General features: G+C 35.4%; 1 protein-coding gene across 6 annotated transcripts in view; it reads left to right on the forward strand.

Annotated features, from left to right (window-relative positions):
* Positions 1-15,745, forward strand: part of HECTD1 (HECT domain E3 ubiquitin protein ligase 1) — a 93,358-nt gene extending 77,613 nt beyond the window's left edge. For 3 of the 6 annotated variants that reach the window (XM_079767952.1, XM_079767955.1, XM_079767956.1), the window contains 15 exons: positions 368-524; positions 1,906-2,128; positions 3,421-3,475; positions 3,690-3,872; positions 4,249-4,456; positions 4,547-4,632; positions 5,094-5,221; positions 6,320-6,521; positions 8,066-8,203; positions 8,803-9,410; positions 10,302-10,380; positions 10,962-11,055; positions 11,660-11,810; positions 13,595-13,739; positions 13,842-15,745. In XM_079767952.1, the coding sequence (XP_079624078.1) occupies positions 368-524; positions 1,906-2,128; positions 3,421-3,475; positions 3,690-3,872; positions 4,249-4,456; positions 4,547-4,632; positions 5,094-5,221; positions 6,320-6,521; positions 8,066-8,203; positions 8,803-9,410; positions 10,302-10,380; positions 10,962-11,055; positions 11,660-11,810; positions 13,595-13,739; positions 13,842-13,979 (2,595 nt within the window). In that variant the 3' untranslated portion in view covers positions 13,980-15,745. The remainder of the gene's footprint in view (positions 1-367; positions 525-1,905; positions 2,129-3,420; positions 3,476-3,689; positions 3,873-4,248; positions 4,457-4,546; positions 4,633-5,093; positions 5,222-6,319; positions 6,522-8,065; positions 8,204-8,802; positions 9,411-10,301; positions 10,381-10,961; positions 11,056-11,659; positions 11,811-13,594; positions 13,740-13,841) is intronic. The other 3 variants (XM_079767951.1, XM_079767954.1, XM_079767953.1) reach the window with 1 other exon arrangement.
* Positions 15,746-16,550: the final 805 nt, after the last annotated feature.

Consider the following 16,550-nt stretch of genomic DNA (forward strand, 5'->3'; position numbering starts at 1 on the left):
AACTTAAATTGTTAAGAAATGTATGTACTACCTATATATGTCTGTGTAGGCTCATTTTGTGCTTAAGAAATATGGCTAATTTAAGGAGTGTAATAGCTATAGAGAACTTAAACATAATACCTTACTTAATTTTTTTTAAATTTTTAAAATTGATTTCAGAGAGGAAGGGAGAGGGAGAGAGAAATAGAAACATTGATGAGAGAAAAACACCAATTGGCTGCCTCCTGCATACCCCTTACTGGGTATGGAGCCTGCAACCCAGGCATGTGCCCTGATTGGGAATTGAACCGTGACCTCCTGTCCTGGTTCATGGGCTGACGTTCAACCACTGAGCCATGCCATCTGGGCTGAAATTTTATTTTTATAGGAAGAAGAAGAGTATGAAACTAAAGGAGGACGCCGGAGGACATGGGATGACGATTATGTGCTAAAGCGGCAGTTTTCTGCTTTGGTTCCTGCTTTTGATCCTAGACCGGGTCGTACTAATGTCCAACAGACAACTGATCTAGAAATTCCACCTCCAGGTACGATATGTTTTAGTTTTTGTGAGTTAATTTTTAATAAATAACAAGGTAATTATACACAATTAGAAAATTAATATACAGGTTATAAATAATAATTTTCAAGAAAAAACTATATCAGCCACAAGTCCTTAAAAATAATTTTTTTTAAAGAGGAAAAGATACAGTCTTTTTAAAACAGTGTTTTGTACTTAGGTAATTTTAAAAGCAAGGCTTCATTTAAAGATGGATACTTTGTCTTTTATTTTATACTGGATCAGAATTGCTAAGGATTATTCCTTTTCATTTTTTTCTTTGAAAAGCTATATAGAGGTTTCAGTTAAATCCTCCAGAGTCAGTCAGCCTCAGTGGCAACTTTATTTCTTACAACTCTGTTTTGCCTGTGGTAGATACACTAATGGCCCCCCAAAGATTATATAGATCCTAACATCCAGAATCTGAGAAGATGTTACCTTAATGTGACAAGAGAGAGATTTTGCAGATATGATTAAATAAAGATTTTTGAAATGGAGATACTATCCTGGATTATCTTAGTTGAGTCCAGTGTCCTAATAAGATGGAGCCAGGAGGGTCAGAGTCAGAAGGGGATTTGACTAAAGATACAGTGGGATGTCATACAGTGAATAAAATACTTTTGAAAACTCTTATCTAATTATATGAGAAAATGATTCCTGCCCTAGTAAAAAAGAGAATACACCACCAAATACACTATTTGTGCACGTGTGTGTGTGTGTGTGTGTGTGTGTGTGTCCATCCCTCACAACCCAGTCAGTCAGTATAAGCAAAAGGTTATTAACCAAAGTATGTGGTTTTTCTCTGGGAGTAGAAAGATGAATAATTTTAGTTTTCTTATTAATAAAAGTAAAATGTCTTTAAAATATTCATATAACCCCAGCTGGTTTGGCTCAGTGGATAGAGTGTCGGCCTGCAGACTGAAGGGTCTTGGGTTCGATTCCCGTCAGGGGCACATGCCTGGGTTTCCTGGGTTTCAAGCGTGATCCCCAGTAGGGGGCGTGCAGGAGGCAGGCAATCAATGATTCTCTCTCATCATTGGTGTTTCTATCTTTCCCTCTCCCTCTCTGAAATCAATAAAAATATATTTAAAAATATATATTCATATAGTTAGCATATATTTCCTAATGAAAATGAGAGATCTGTATCATATGCATAAGTTTTACTCTGTATTCTCTGTCTTTAAGTAACCTGTTATTCCCATTTGAAAAAAAAAAAATGAAAATGTTGAGGTCAGTAGAGCCTTTAGTAACTGATATCATTTGTCAATATATATGGCAGAAGGGTTTACTAGTAGATTTCACATAGCCTTGTCTCGTAGTGCAGTGTCTTAGTGTACTGTAATTGTTTTTCATGTCTTTCATATTTTTAGGAACACCTCATTCAGAACTCTTGGAAGAAGTAGAATGTACTCCATCACCTCGATTATCTCTCACTTTGAAAGTAACGGGTCTTGGAACAACTCGAGAGGTTGAATTACCCCTCACCAATTTTAGATCAACCATCTTTTACTATGTACAAAAATTGCTTCAATTATCCTGTAATGGCAATGTGAAATCAGATAAACTTAGGCGTATTTGGGAGCCAACATACACGTAAGAGATTTTAATTTAATTTTTTAAGTATATATTTTCTTAATATATAAGCCAAGAAGCATTGTATTTCTATGTTTGAACTATAGGAACAGAAAAGATTTGGTTTTTGTTCTGTGGGTTTACAGGAACAGATAATTTTTGATTCCTGATGTAGAAAAGTTAAGGTTCACAACTGAAATGAACTTTAGAAATAATCAAAACTAGTTCCTTATGTAATAACTAGAGGCCCAGTGCACGAAATTTGTGCATGGGTAGGACCCCTAGTGGCTGCATGCTGCCGGCTGGGGCCTTCCTTCATTCTGTGCCACCCCCTTGTGGTCAGCACACATCAGAGCGAGCAATCAAACTCCTGGTCGGTCCAACTCCCGAGGGGACACTTGACATATTAGGCTTTTATGTATATAGAATAGATTGTTGACCTCTAACTGGGATTGTGTATGAAATACTAGATATTTTTTATATGTTATTTGTTTTGGGGTCTGAGTTAACCACCTATCTTTGTTCATTCATTCATTAATTCAACAAATGATTATCAGTGAACTTGGGCCAGTGTGTTTATTAACATTTTAGTACCTCAGTTTCCTAATCTTATAAGACGAGAGTGCTTGCGAGGAATCAGTGAATTAATATATGTAAAGTATTTCAGTAATCTGTGATGTAGAAAGTACTCAGTATTACCTATAATAGTAATTTATTGTTTATATTAAAACATATTTTATACTATAACATTAATTTATACATATTTTTATGTTATATTACTATGTATTATATAAGTAATAAGTAATTATATAATTATTCTTATTTGACTTTTCTTTTGTTGGTATATTTTTCTGTTGTTCTCTTAACATTGATAATCTTATCTAATGTCCAATAAAGTAATGTAGGTCCTTTGAGTTAGAATAGAAGGTCGTCATGCCAAATTCCACCCCCCTGCCCCACATTCAATTTTTATCTCAAGTGCCTTACATGTTACTTCATATCTTTAAATATTCCAGGTTTGATGTATGTTTTCTCTGTAATAATCCTAAACTTATAAACCATAACTTTTTCAGGAATATGATTTCTATTACTTTCCACTATTTAACAAATTAATATTTTTTTCTCATAAGTTCTCCCTGAGTTCAATGTTTAATGTAATCATATGGCAGAATGATTATATATTTTTTGAAATATTTAGATCAACCATCTTTTACTATGTACTTTATATATTTTCTGAAAAACTGAAGTGTTACTGGAAATAACCACAAATCATTTGATGTATGAATTAACTTGAATAATATCTTCATGTTTAGAATCATGTACAGAGAAATGAAGGATTCTGACAAGGAAAAGGAAAATGAAAAAATGGTAAGTTATTTTTAGAAAATGGGTCTTATTGGCTATTTAGGAAAAAAAAGAAAACTAACAATGTTCAACTGAACATTTGAGGGGAAAATTAATAACACAGCATCCTTTAAATTAGGTTTAAATGCATGATCTTAAAGTTAACTTCTATAATGCATGTAAAATAGCATAGACTTTATAATCAGGAAAGGCCAACATTTGGTTTTTCCTATTGTAGGGTTGTTGGTCTATAGAGCATGTGGAACAGTACCTTGGCACTGATGAATTACCAAAGAATGACTTGATAACCTACCTGCAGAAGAATGCAGATGCTGCTTTCCTGCGCCACTGGAAATTAACTGGCACTAATAAAAGTATTAGGAAAAACAGAAATTGTTCTCAGCTCATAGCTGCATATAAGGTATCAAAACACTGTTTGGGTTGGGAATGGCTTTGTGCTTTGTTTTGCAACATTTAAGGATTCTTAAGGAAGGGAGATGTATTGGGACATAATAAAAAAAAAGGTTGAATTAATATGCCAATGCTAAAATTTCAAATATGGTTTATGATATTGGAATCTAAGTGCATAGTTTTAACTGTGGCTTTATAGTAGTTTTATTTTATTTAGGAATTTAATGGTTTAGTACACATTAATTTTCTACTTGAGTAATAACTGGTTTTATGAAGAAGGCAATTCTTTGAAAAATTCTAGACTTTTCAAAGTAATACTAATGGGATGATATATTGCTTTTCTTGAAAATATGATTAATAGCTAGTTTTGCTAATTGTTTCCTCAGGATTTTTGTGAGCATGGAACAAAGTCTGGCTTAAACCAGGGAGCCATTTCTGCTCTTCAAAGTAGTGATATTCTTAATTTGACAAAAGAACAACCCCAGGCCAAAGCCGGGAATGGACAGAACTCTTGTGGAGTAGAAGATGTCCTTCAGCTTCTGCGAATTCTGTATATAGTTGCAAGTGACCCTTATTCAAGAATATCCCAAGAAGGTTTGTAGAGCCTTGTTTTATTTCTGTGGCATTTTTAAAAGCAAGTCCGTTTATATTTTATTAACTTTATTAATTTTATTGATTTTATAGAAGGTGATGAGCAGCCTCAGTTTACTTTCCCGCCAGATGAATTCACTAGCAAAAAAATCACAACAAAAATTTTGCAGCAGATTGAGGTAATAATAATAACAGCTTGTTATTAAACTCTTCAATCTGTCAATGTTGGACTTTCAAAGTATTGCCTCTTCTTCCTTTACTAGACTTCATACCATCTGTCCCTTCCCTCTGATCCAATGGTTTGGGTCACATGGTCTATTGCCTTAATTTCTGTGATTACACCTAAGAATTGACTCCTGCCCAGTCGGTGTGGTTCAGTGGCTGAGCGTTCACCTATGAACGGAGAGATCACTGGTTCATTTCCTGGTCAGGGCACATGCCTGGGTTGTGGGCTCCATCCCCAGTCCGGGGCATGCAGGAGGCAGGTGATCGATGTTTCCTTCTCACCTGTGTTTCTATCTCTATCTCTCACCCTTCCTCTCCATAATCAATAAAAAACGTGTTTGTTTTTTAAAAAAATTGACTTCCTTTTGTCTTTTTAAATAATTGCCTTAAGATACTAGTTTTTGTTAATTTGCAGGAACCATTGGCATTGGCAAGTGGGGCTCTGCCAGATTGGTGTGAACAATTAACCAGCAAGTGTCCTTTTCTAATACCATTTGAAACTAGACAACTTTATTTTACATGTACTGCATTTGGTGCGTCAAGGTAAGAAGTGTATCCTTTTATATTTTCAGAATATTTTTTTAATGTTAAGTAAGCTCAGAATGTACTAATATACTTTATATCAAGACTAATGAAGGGAATATATTATCTTGTTGTTTTCTTTCTTAAAAGAGTTGTCAACATTTAAATGTTACTGTGTTTCCAGTTGGATATATACTATCTTGGAGTGGTATGAATTGATCTCTTGGAATAGTGTGGGTTGGGAATACAGTCATCCCTTGGTATCCATGGGGAATTGGTTCCGGGACCCCTGGGGAAACTAAAATCTGTGGGTGCTCAAGTCTCTTAGCAGTCTGTATCCATGGGTTCTGCTTCCATGGATACAGAGGGCCAACCATAATGTATTCTGTCAGCTAGCATTTACTGTACAGTACGTAAGTAGCTTATATAAATTATTAGTTGCTGAAATTCCTAGAAATACAAAATTAAATGCTTGCAAATAGCTTTGTTAGCATTGAAATATGTCTTACCTTCTGGCCATCTAATATACTACATATTTTACTTAATTATTTTTGTTTTGCTCCTTGTGCTAGATGAAAGTTTCATGAGGTGTAGGAATTTCTAGCTGTTTTATTCAAAGTAGATGTAAAAAGTTATAATTTCAAATGAAGTTATTTGTTTTCCTAATAAGTTACATTGTATCATTTTATACCATTTACAAAGCATTTGTACACACAGAACTACAGACCTAGTGCGATAAATGGCATTATTTATGATTTCTGTTTTATAGATGAGGAAATTGATTCTCCTAAGTACTTAGCAGAGTTGGCCGAGATTGCCAAAAAAGTTGTAACACACATGACAGTGGATCTTTCATCTTATTCCTAGCTTAAGATTCTTTCTCCCACCGTAGCTGGGTTTGCGCTGCATTAAAAAGAAAATGTTTTGAAATCAGACTACCATTTTTTAAAAATAAGAGTTTATTTGAGCTAAACAGAGGAATGTGATTTCTGTTCACACTTGGAAGTAAGGTCTCAATGGACTGATTGTTAGGAAATGTTTGTAGTTTTATGTACTGGTTTAGTTGTACATTCAACTGTTGCTGTATGTTGCAGTTACATAGATTTTTTTCTATTTCAGAGCAATAGTGTGGTTACAAAACCGGCGTGAAGCCACTGTGGAAAGAACAAGGACCACAAGTAGTGTTAGGCGAGATGATCCTGGAGAGTTTCGAGTTGGTCGTCTCAAACATGAGAGAGTAAAAGTTCCACGTGGTGAATCGCTGATGGAATGGGCTGAGAACGTCATGCAAATACATGCAGACCGGAAATCAGTTCTTGAGGTATCTCATATAAAATTTGTTCGTGTGCAGGAGTAACAGAGAACCAGCCAGCCTGTTCTGGTTGGATAGAAGTAAAGAGGAATTTCTCTCCCCTTTCTCCAAAGGCCTCCTCTGGCAGAGCATCTTTCATAAGAGGATGTTAGCTCACCATAGGGGTCAGGATCTTGTGATTTAATGAGCAACAGAGATCTTCACTCTTGAGATGGGGAGGTGGATCATCTATTTGTTAACAAAACCTGGACCAAATAATAGTACTCACAAAGGATTCTTTTTGATATCTAAATGTTACCTTTATATTAAACTAGGCTATTAGATAGGTATCTCTATTTTTGGAGCACACTGTTTTATAATATTGTTTCACTTAATTTGTGCTTGGTACTATAAAATTGGTCTATATTGGGAGATAACAAATGGCAGTATGAAGTTCAATACATTTACGATAGAGATGCTGTTGTGGGCATTGTTGATTATATGTTACATACATATTATTTCTTTTATGAGAGAATATCATGGAGAAATATCATGAAGAAATATCTCTCCTATCAACAGATTTGAACCAGCTGGTTTATCTTTTGTATCACAGACTGATCACAACAAATATATCTCTAGAAAATATATAAGGCTTATACTTCCTATCGTTATATTGCTCTAACCTTATTTACTTAGTTTTACTTTGCACTGTGTGTTTTGGTAGGCTGCCTTAAAGCATTTTTGAACAGGTAGAATATGGATAAAACCTTTAAAGTGATTGCCTAAAGTCAGAAATAAATGGAAAAGTTTAGGTTTTGGTGTTAGATAGACACATACAGATTTGTATACCATCATTTCCTCGAGCAAATGATTTAATCTTTATCTGAAATTTGGTTTCCTTCGTTGTAAAAAGGAGATGATATAGTAGTCCACCCATATCCAAGGTTTCACTTTCCATGGTTTCAGTTACCCTCGGTCAGTAGTGGTCTGACATTATTAAATGAAAAATTTCAGAAATAAACAATTTATAACTTTGAAATTGCCCTCATTCTGAGCTTGATGCAATATTATGCTGTCTGTGAATCATCCCATTGTTTGGTTTATCCATGCTATATAGGCTACCTGCCTGTTAGTCACTTAGAAGCTATCTCTTGAGAAAGACACATTCACATAACTTTTATTATAGTATATTGTTTTATTACTGTTTAATCTTTTATTATGCTTACAAATTAAACTTTTCATAGGTAGGTTATATATAGAAAAAATATAGTATATATAGGGTTTGGTACTATTCATGGTTTTAGGCACCCACTGGGGGTTTTGGAACATATTCCCCCAGGGATAGCGAGAAATTACTGCAATCTATTTTGTAGGGTTGTTGAGAGAAGTAAATTTATGAATGCTCACCATAACATTTAAATGTAGTAGTGTACAATAAACATGAAAAAAACTTCCATGTTGCTTATACTGCTGCTATAAAACGGTTATATTACTGGATTGGAAATGACTAATTTTGGCAAGAATGGGATCATTTAAGCTTACTTCTCCCTATAATGTTTTTGTTCATATTTTAGGTTGAATTTTTAGGAGAAGAAGGAACTGGCTTGGGACCCACATTAGAGTTTTATGCTCTGGTGGCAGCAGAATTCCAGAGAACTGACTTGGGAACTTGGCTCTGTGATGATAACTTTCCAGATGATGAATCTCGCCAGGTGAGATTTATTTCATTTTATGATTTGACTAGAGGCCCAGTGCACGAAATATCATGCACTGTGTGTGTGTGTGTGGGGGGGGGGGGTTGTCCCTCAGCCTGGCCTGTGCCCTCTCACAGTCCGGAACCCCTCACTTCTTACTGCCCACCTACAATGGAGGTGGGAGAAGCTCCTGCCACCCCGCTGCGCTCGCCAGCCATGAGCCCAGCTTCTGGCTGAGCAACACTTCCCCTGTGGAAGTGCACTGATCACCCGGGGACAGTTCCTGTGTTGAGCGTCTGCCTCCTGGTGGTCAGTGCATGTCATAGCGACTGGTTGTTCTGCTGTTCAGTCGATTTGCATATTAGGGTTTTATTATATAGGATTTGTGATTTTCCTTTTAGAAAGTGTTATAATAAGTTATTCTCTTAGAACATAAGCTGGGTTTTTGAATCTTAATTTATTACTCAATAATCTTGCTATTACTAAATGTTTTTAAAGGATAATATTTAGTCACAAAAAATAATAAAATGTATATATACTTTTAGATAGCTAAATTGAAGATGTTTACTATTTATAGATCTTTAATTTTATTTACATTTCTCCCTCTAAAAAATTAGGTTGATCTTGGAGGTGGTTTGAAACCTCCTGGATACTATGTGCAGAGATCATGCGGACTGTTCACGGCACCATTTCCACAAGATAGTGATGAACTTGAAAGGATCACAAAACTCTTTCATTTCCTTGGAATTTTCTTGGCCAAATGCATTCAAGACAATAGACTTGTGGACTTACCTATTTCCAAACCTTTCTTTAAACTTATGTGTATGGGTGACATTAAAAGCAATATCAGTAAACTGATTTATGAGTCACGAGGTGATCGAGACTTACACTGTACTGAGAGTCAGTCTGAAGCTTCTACAGAAGAAGGTCATGATTCACTCTCTGTAGGAAGCTTTGAAGAGGATTCAAAATCAGAGTTTATTCTGGATCCTCCCAAACCCAAACCCCCAGCTTGGTTTAATGGAATTTTAACTTGGGAAGACTTTGAACTAGTAAACCCACACAGAGCCAGATTTTTAAAAGAAATTAAAGACCTTGCTATCAAGAGGCGCCAGATTTTAAGCAACAAAGCTCTTTCTGAAGATGAGAAGAACACAAAATTACAGGAATTAGTGCTGAAAAATCCATCAGGATCTGGGCCTCCACTTAGTATAGAGGACTTAGGGTAAGCTTTATATAAACATTCTTCAATCTAAGTTCTAAAGCTTTTTTTTTTTTTTTTTTGTCCCCACTAATTTGCACTATATATGAGTAAGCCTGTTAAGAACAATAATATGCTATAGGAAATATTGATTATTGATTTGAACCTTTGATTTGCTGTATCAGTAGACCTCTGAAAGATTATCTGATTTGTCAGATGTGACAAATGTATGTATTTTCTGTGAAAAAAGTCCAAAGTCAAAAATATTTTGACAAATTTATTAGCTAATTAATATTTAAGTAATTATTAGCTACTTGGCAAAGCTCAAAGTAGCTTGCTTTGTGAGTAAGCCTTATCCCCAGTGGCTGCATTAACTAACATGCTGCAGGTCTTTTGATAAAACTCTATTTATATGTGTGTGTGTGTGTGTGTGTGTGTGTGTGTGTGTGTGTGTAATTATTCTAGCCTTGGTATATTTTATTATGATTTTGGGTTGACTACAAGGCTTGCTTTTCCTCCCTTATATTCAGGGTATGACGGGGGGTGGTACAGCATGAATAACATTAGTGAAGAAATAGTTCCTTCCTGCAAAAGAACAATTAAAAAATCTTATAAACATGTCATAATTCACTGCAAAAAATGTTTAGTTCATTCATTTTGTGCCATACAGGGAAAATGAAATATGGAAAGGTGGTGGTTTTATGCAGTTTTTGCAAAGCCAGGTTTGGGAACAGGTTTGACTTAATGGTTTTTGTGTACAGGGTTTGCATTTATAAGTGCTACATACTTAATATCTAAGCTAAGTATAGTGACGTTGTTGCTTGAGAAGTTGGGGTTCAGGGTTTTGGCAGCGATGTTATAAAAATTAAATACCAGAGGTAGACATGTTACTCTAATCCTTATTTGTCCTTCCAGTTTAAATTTCCAGTTTTGCCCTTCCTCAAGAATATATGGTTTTACAGCTGTGGATCTCAAGCCAAGTGGTGAAGATGAGGTAAAAATTTTGGTTTTGATACTGTTTTTAAAATCCAACTGAGGATATGTTTTTATTTTATTTTTTTCAAATATATTTTTACTGATTTCAGAGAGGAAGGGAGAGAGAGAAATATCAGTGATGAAAGAAAATCATTCAATTCATCAGTTGCCTACTGCATGCCCTACACTGGGGATCAGCTTGCAACCGGTCATGTGCCCTAACTCGGAATTGAACCGTGACCTCCTGGTTCATATGTCGACACTCAACCACTGAGTCACACTGGCTGGGCTGTTTTTATTTATTTTAGAGAGAAAGGAAGGGGGAGGGAGAGATAGAAATATTGATGAGAGAGAAACATCGGTTGGCTGCCTCCTGCACACTCCCTGCTATGGATTGAGTCTGCAACCTGGCCATATGCCTTAATCGGGAATCGAACCAGCAGCCTGGTACATGGGTTGACACTCAGCAGCTGAATCCCTCAGGCTGGGACTGATACAGTTTTATGTTCAGAATCATCCTCTTACTGAAGCCAGTTGTACTGGATGATACTGAAATTTTCCTAGATATTAACTATAATGTTGGCAAATTTTCCTTTGCAGATGATAACAATGGATAATGCAGAAGAATATGTGGATTTGATGTTTGATTTTTGTATGCATACGGGTATTCAGAAGCAGATGGAAGCCTTTAGAGGTAATTTTTAAGTCTCTTTAGCTTAGTCCCTCTCCTTTTACTTTGAGAAAGTTGAAATTAAGGCATGTCTGTGGTCAAGAATTGCTGGTAATCTCCAGATATGGCCTCTAGTTTTTGTCTTCCAGATAGTTAGATCCTGCACAGGACTTAGAACAGGTTGGAACATTTGCAAGATGTAGCATACCCTCAGCTGGCTCCATTTCTTCATTTGTTAGTGATCATAAGGTTGCATTCTTTCCTCATTACATGGAACAGGATGAATTAAACCATGTTAGAATTAAGTTCTTCTGGTTGAAGATTAAAGCAAAATATATTAGACTGTTTTCAAAACTCACTGGTTTTGAAAATGGGAGGGAATATAACTTTGGTTGTCTTGTATGACACAATGGGAAATTTTTAGAATTTGGTTACTGACCATAGTGACTGTTCACATTATTAAGCAGAGATTTTTGTATTTTAATTCTAACACAGTTTTGACAAGCTATCTTAATTTATATATGTTTTCAAACATTTATAATTTGATTTGAAATTTGGTATTTTAAAATTATAATTTAGAAACTGAATTGTGCATTTTGTTTGTTTGTTTGCTGTGTACCTAATGTAGATGGGTTTAATAAAGTTTTTCCAATGGAGAAATTAAGTTCCTTCAGCCATGAAGAAGTCCAAATGATTCTTTGTGGAAACCAGTCGCCATCCTGGGCAGCAGAGGATATTATCAATTATACTGAGCCTAAGTTGGGTTATACACGTGATAGGTATGTGTTGGTTATTTTCTAAAATAAAATTATTTATGTCCCCAAATCATATGGTAGATGATCTCTAAAGAACTTTGACTCAGTGAATTATGTCTATGCTAATAAAAGGGTAATATGCTAATTAGACTGGATGTCCTTCCGGACAAAGCCATGGGGGTGGGGCTGAGGCAGAGGCAATTAGGGGCAAACAGGCTGGCAGGGGAGAGCAGTTAGGGGGATCAGGCTGGCAGGGGAGAGCAGTTAGAGGTTCAGGCTGGTAGGCAGGTGAGCTGTTAGGAGCCAGTGGTCCCAGATTGCAAGAGGGATGTCCCCCGAGGGGTCCTGGATTGGAGAGGGTGCAGGCCGGGCTGAGGGGGACCCCCCTTGCACAAATTTTGTGTACCAGGCCTCTAGTTTATAAAGTAAGTGAGAAAAGCAGTTAAGACTCACCATTACCAAGATGGGTATCCATGAATGAGTTTACACAAAAAGACAGTTGAGTCTTGGCTAATGTTAAGATTCCTTTTCTCACCCTGTTTTAATTGTTCATTATTTTTAAAATTGGGTAAAATGTAAACCTTTAGACTTTATTGCTTTTATATTAACTTTTATTTTCAAATAATTTCAGACTTATAGAATAGTTGAAAGAATTCCCCACTTAATATTTTTGTTTTTCTTTATATTCTGCTTTATACACACACACACACACACACACAAACACACACACACACGCATAATAAACCTGTGTACTGGTATATGTATAGACACACAGGTGCACTATTTTTTCTGAACCATTGGAGAATATGTTGCATATATCATGTCCCTTGACTCTTTAATACTTTAGTGTACATTTCCTGAGAATATGGATATTCTCCCATGTATGCAATAACTAGAAGCTAGCAAATTCAGGGTGCTGCTATACTATTAACTGATCTATCATTCTAGTAATGTACTCAATAGCACTCCCGTCAGCCCTGTACCTCCTGTATCAGGAAATTGCATTTTGTTGTGATAGGTTTTTAATCTAGAACAGTTCCTCAACTAATTTTTTTCATATCACTGACATTTTAAGACTACCAAGTCTTATAGTACTTTAAAAAAAAAACAAAACTTCCCAAACTAATGTAAATGAGAGAATATTATGAATTATTTTAAACTAAATGACATTGCTTACCTAGCATTTTTTAAAGTAAGCATTTTATTGAAGTGTAATAGAAGTGCACAAATTGCATGTATTGCCTGGAGAATTTTCACAAAATAAACCCAACTGTAGAAATGGCACCCAGAATAAGAAACAACTCCAGAAATCCCTTCTCTATCATATTCTTCTCTAGTCATTAAATCACTATTCCTGTTTATTCATTTTGCTTGCTTTTGAACTTTAATAAATGAAATCATGCAGATATATATTTTTTAAGATATGTCTTCTTTTCGTTTAACATGATCATGAAATTCATCCATGTTTTGGTCTACTATAGTGGTAGTTTATTTCACTGTAACAAGAATGGATTATTTCAGACCCACTTGGATAATTTAGGCATATTTGGATAAGTTCTGCAAGTGTATATTGAGCTTTTCTGATTTGCTGACTTTATTATATGTTTGATTCCTATACTGCATCATTGTTTCAGTTCTAACTGAGTCCAAGAGAGTCTTGAAGGATATTTTTAAAGTAGTTTGTGTCAGTTCATCTCATACTTACCTAAGAGTTTCTGGACAGTGCTATTTTGTGGATATTGTTTTTTGGGGGTTATTGCTGGCTTATAAATACTGATAGTGTTTTTCCTATACTTTTCTTCCTTTAGCCCTGGTTTTCTGAGGTTTGTGAGGGTTTTATGTGGCATGTCTTCAGATGAAAGGAAAGCATTCCTGCAGTTTACCACTGGTTGTTCAACTCTACCCCCAGGTGGACTAGCTAACCTGCATCCCAGACTCACGGTCGTACGCAAGGTACAAACTCTAGTTAATGGGGAATCCAGTTAATTACTTAAGGATTGAAAGAAAAATATTCAAATGCATGGTCTTTTGTTATTTTCAATTTTCTGTCTGTAGGTTGATGCTACTGATGCAAGCTATCCATCAGTGAATACATGTGTGCATTATCTAAAGTTGCCGGAATATTCTTCGGAAGAAATCATGAGAGAGCGCCTTCTAGCTGCTACCATGGAAAAAGGCTTTCATCTCAATTGAGCTTTGAAGTGCAATGGGAGACATCAGAGACTTTAAAAATACTAGTGAAGCCTCTTGTGTTTGTGTGAAGAGAAGTATATGATCCTCCACGCTAATGACACTTGCCTTTTTTTCCACCGTTAAGGCTTTAAAAACGTGGAATAAGTTTGTTAGCTGCTAATGACAAAACAAATCCTTTAACTACCCAGCCAGCAAGTACATAGCACAGAACACTGTGTTGCTGCAAGGGCTTATGTGACTGGAATAAGGTGGTCCTACTTGACTGTTCCAAAGAGCAGCTTCTGAGATCTTCAGTGTTCACTGGTAAATTTCTAACAGTGTATTTGTGTAAAGTTTGTCATTTCGTACTTCAAACACTACAGTTGCCATCACTGATCCCTGTTTTGCTGGCTTTTAAGCTACTTGGTCAAAAATCCTTCTTCCTTAAAACATAGGGAGTTAATGAGCATTCAAGCTTTTTTTCTCTCCCCATTTTAATGATGCCTGCACTATCAGAGTATTCTAGTGTTCTCTCTTCGTTTGGCATATAATCATGCACAACCTTTTATTTCTTTGAGGTGGGAGTTATTTTTATTTCCTATATGCCATACTATAAAGATCAAATTCTTAAGTGTGTCTGTGAGTTCAAAAATGAAGATATATCAAGGGGAAAAAATTTTAAAAACACTGGTCTAGATGCCAGGCACACTTAAAGTGAATTTTACTTTTGGTTGTATTTTCTTTGTATATTATAAACATTTATTTAACTTGTTGGAGTTTGGAGTAAAAAATTTCCAAAATGTATGCTCAATAATAATCATTAAAATGTTTGCAGCATATAAAACTGTGTCATGTGACTATTTTACTACAGCCACCAGACCTGAGAGCTTAACCAGATACTTTTCATTTTGAATCATTGCGATTTTGTTTTTTTAAAACATTATTACATGAAGAAATGTATTTTTCTATACATTCTTACTGAAACTGGAAAGCTAGAAATATGTTCACATGCTTAATTGTGATCCAACTGTTGTGTTCTGTGTTAAAGTATTCTTTAGCTAAAAATGGCCCATTTATTTCTGTTAACTTGTATCTGCAGGGATGTGTAAATCTAAGATGCAAGACTGATTTTTTAATATTGTGTTAGTGTCAAAAGAAACCACCAGGATACTGCTATTTTCTGGTGTGTTGTTTTTTGTTTTGTTTTGTTGCTGTTAGTTTGATTTTTTTTAAATTGATTTTTAGAGATGGTTGCCTCCCGTAGGGGCCCAGACTGGAGATCAAACCTGCAGCCTAGGTACGTGCCCTGACTGGGAATTGAACCAGTGACTTTCCGGTGCACAGGATTCTCCAACTAAATGAGTGGCTTGGCCACAGCATTATTTTCTAGTTTTAAAGAAGGAGCTCTTATTTACATTTTCCAAACTCCTCTGATTTATCACATCTGTGCATTTAGGTGAAAGAAATGTTGCTAGGCTTGATTTAGCCAAGTAACCTTTTTAGGAGTGAAAAGGATTTTTTGGAATTGCCCATTTATTTACCTGTTTAAAAGGTATGTTCCCTTTCTACATTAGAAGAGATATCTCCCACTATAATTAATCTTTTGAGTACTGTTTTTATTCTCTGCATGAGAATGTTGTAACTATGTAATCAGAGGCATTTAAATAATTTACCTTATTGTTAGCTTCACAGTTGTCTATGAGAATAAAAGTTAAAATAAAACATAATAGCAATATTTAAATGTATGATCTATGCTTTCATCCAAAAACTAGTGGTGGTGATCATCTCAATAATGTCGTGGGTGCATGACAGAAACTTTATACTAGTATTAGAATTCAAATCCAGTATATGTATGTAGTATTGCCATTACTTACGTCTTTGAAATGTCTTTCAATAGCTAGCTTTTTCAAGACTAGCCTACCACAGGAGTCAGCAAACCATGGCATGCCGTTTGTTTTTTTAAAGCCCATGAGCTAAGCATGGTTTTACAATTTTTAAGTGATTGAAAGAAAAAGTAAAAAGAATATTTTATAATGTGAAAATTTTATGAAATTCAAATTATGTCCATAGGTAAACTTTTATTGGAACACAGCCATGCTTATTCATTTATGCACTACAATAGTACAACAGAGACCATATGGGTCAGAAAGCCTAAAATATTTACTATCTGGCCATTTATAGAAAAGTTTGCCAAATCCTGGGCTAGCACATTGCTAGAGCAGGTAAAACAGATGAGTCTTATAAAATGAGTAACTTTGAAATGTCAGAAGGCTTCCTGCAGAAAGAAAAGTCTAAGAACAAGGTAAAGCTGACCAGAGACATAAATTTCATGAGTGTGAAATCACTTAAAGCTGGTACAGTTCAGCATTAACCTGAAGTGAGATGATAACACGACCTGTAAGAAGTCACATTTCAGTTCACTTTCATGAGTCAAGTGCTATGTGGCATCTACTGGGGTCTCTACATATTCTAGGTACTTGAGTATTTTTTCCTATAGTATCTGCCTGGTATATTTTTTTTAATTGTTATTCTCTAAAGGTACTAAAATCTGTGCCAAGATGTTATTCAAGTGCTATTTTGGTGTGACCCAAA

The sequence above is a fragment of the Cnephaeus nilssonii genome (genome assembly GCF_951640355.1).
Source record: "Cnephaeus nilssonii genome assembly, chromosome: 4".
NCBI classification, from domain to species: Eukaryota; Metazoa; Chordata; class Mammalia; order Chiroptera; family Vespertilionidae; genus Cnephaeus; species Cnephaeus nilssonii.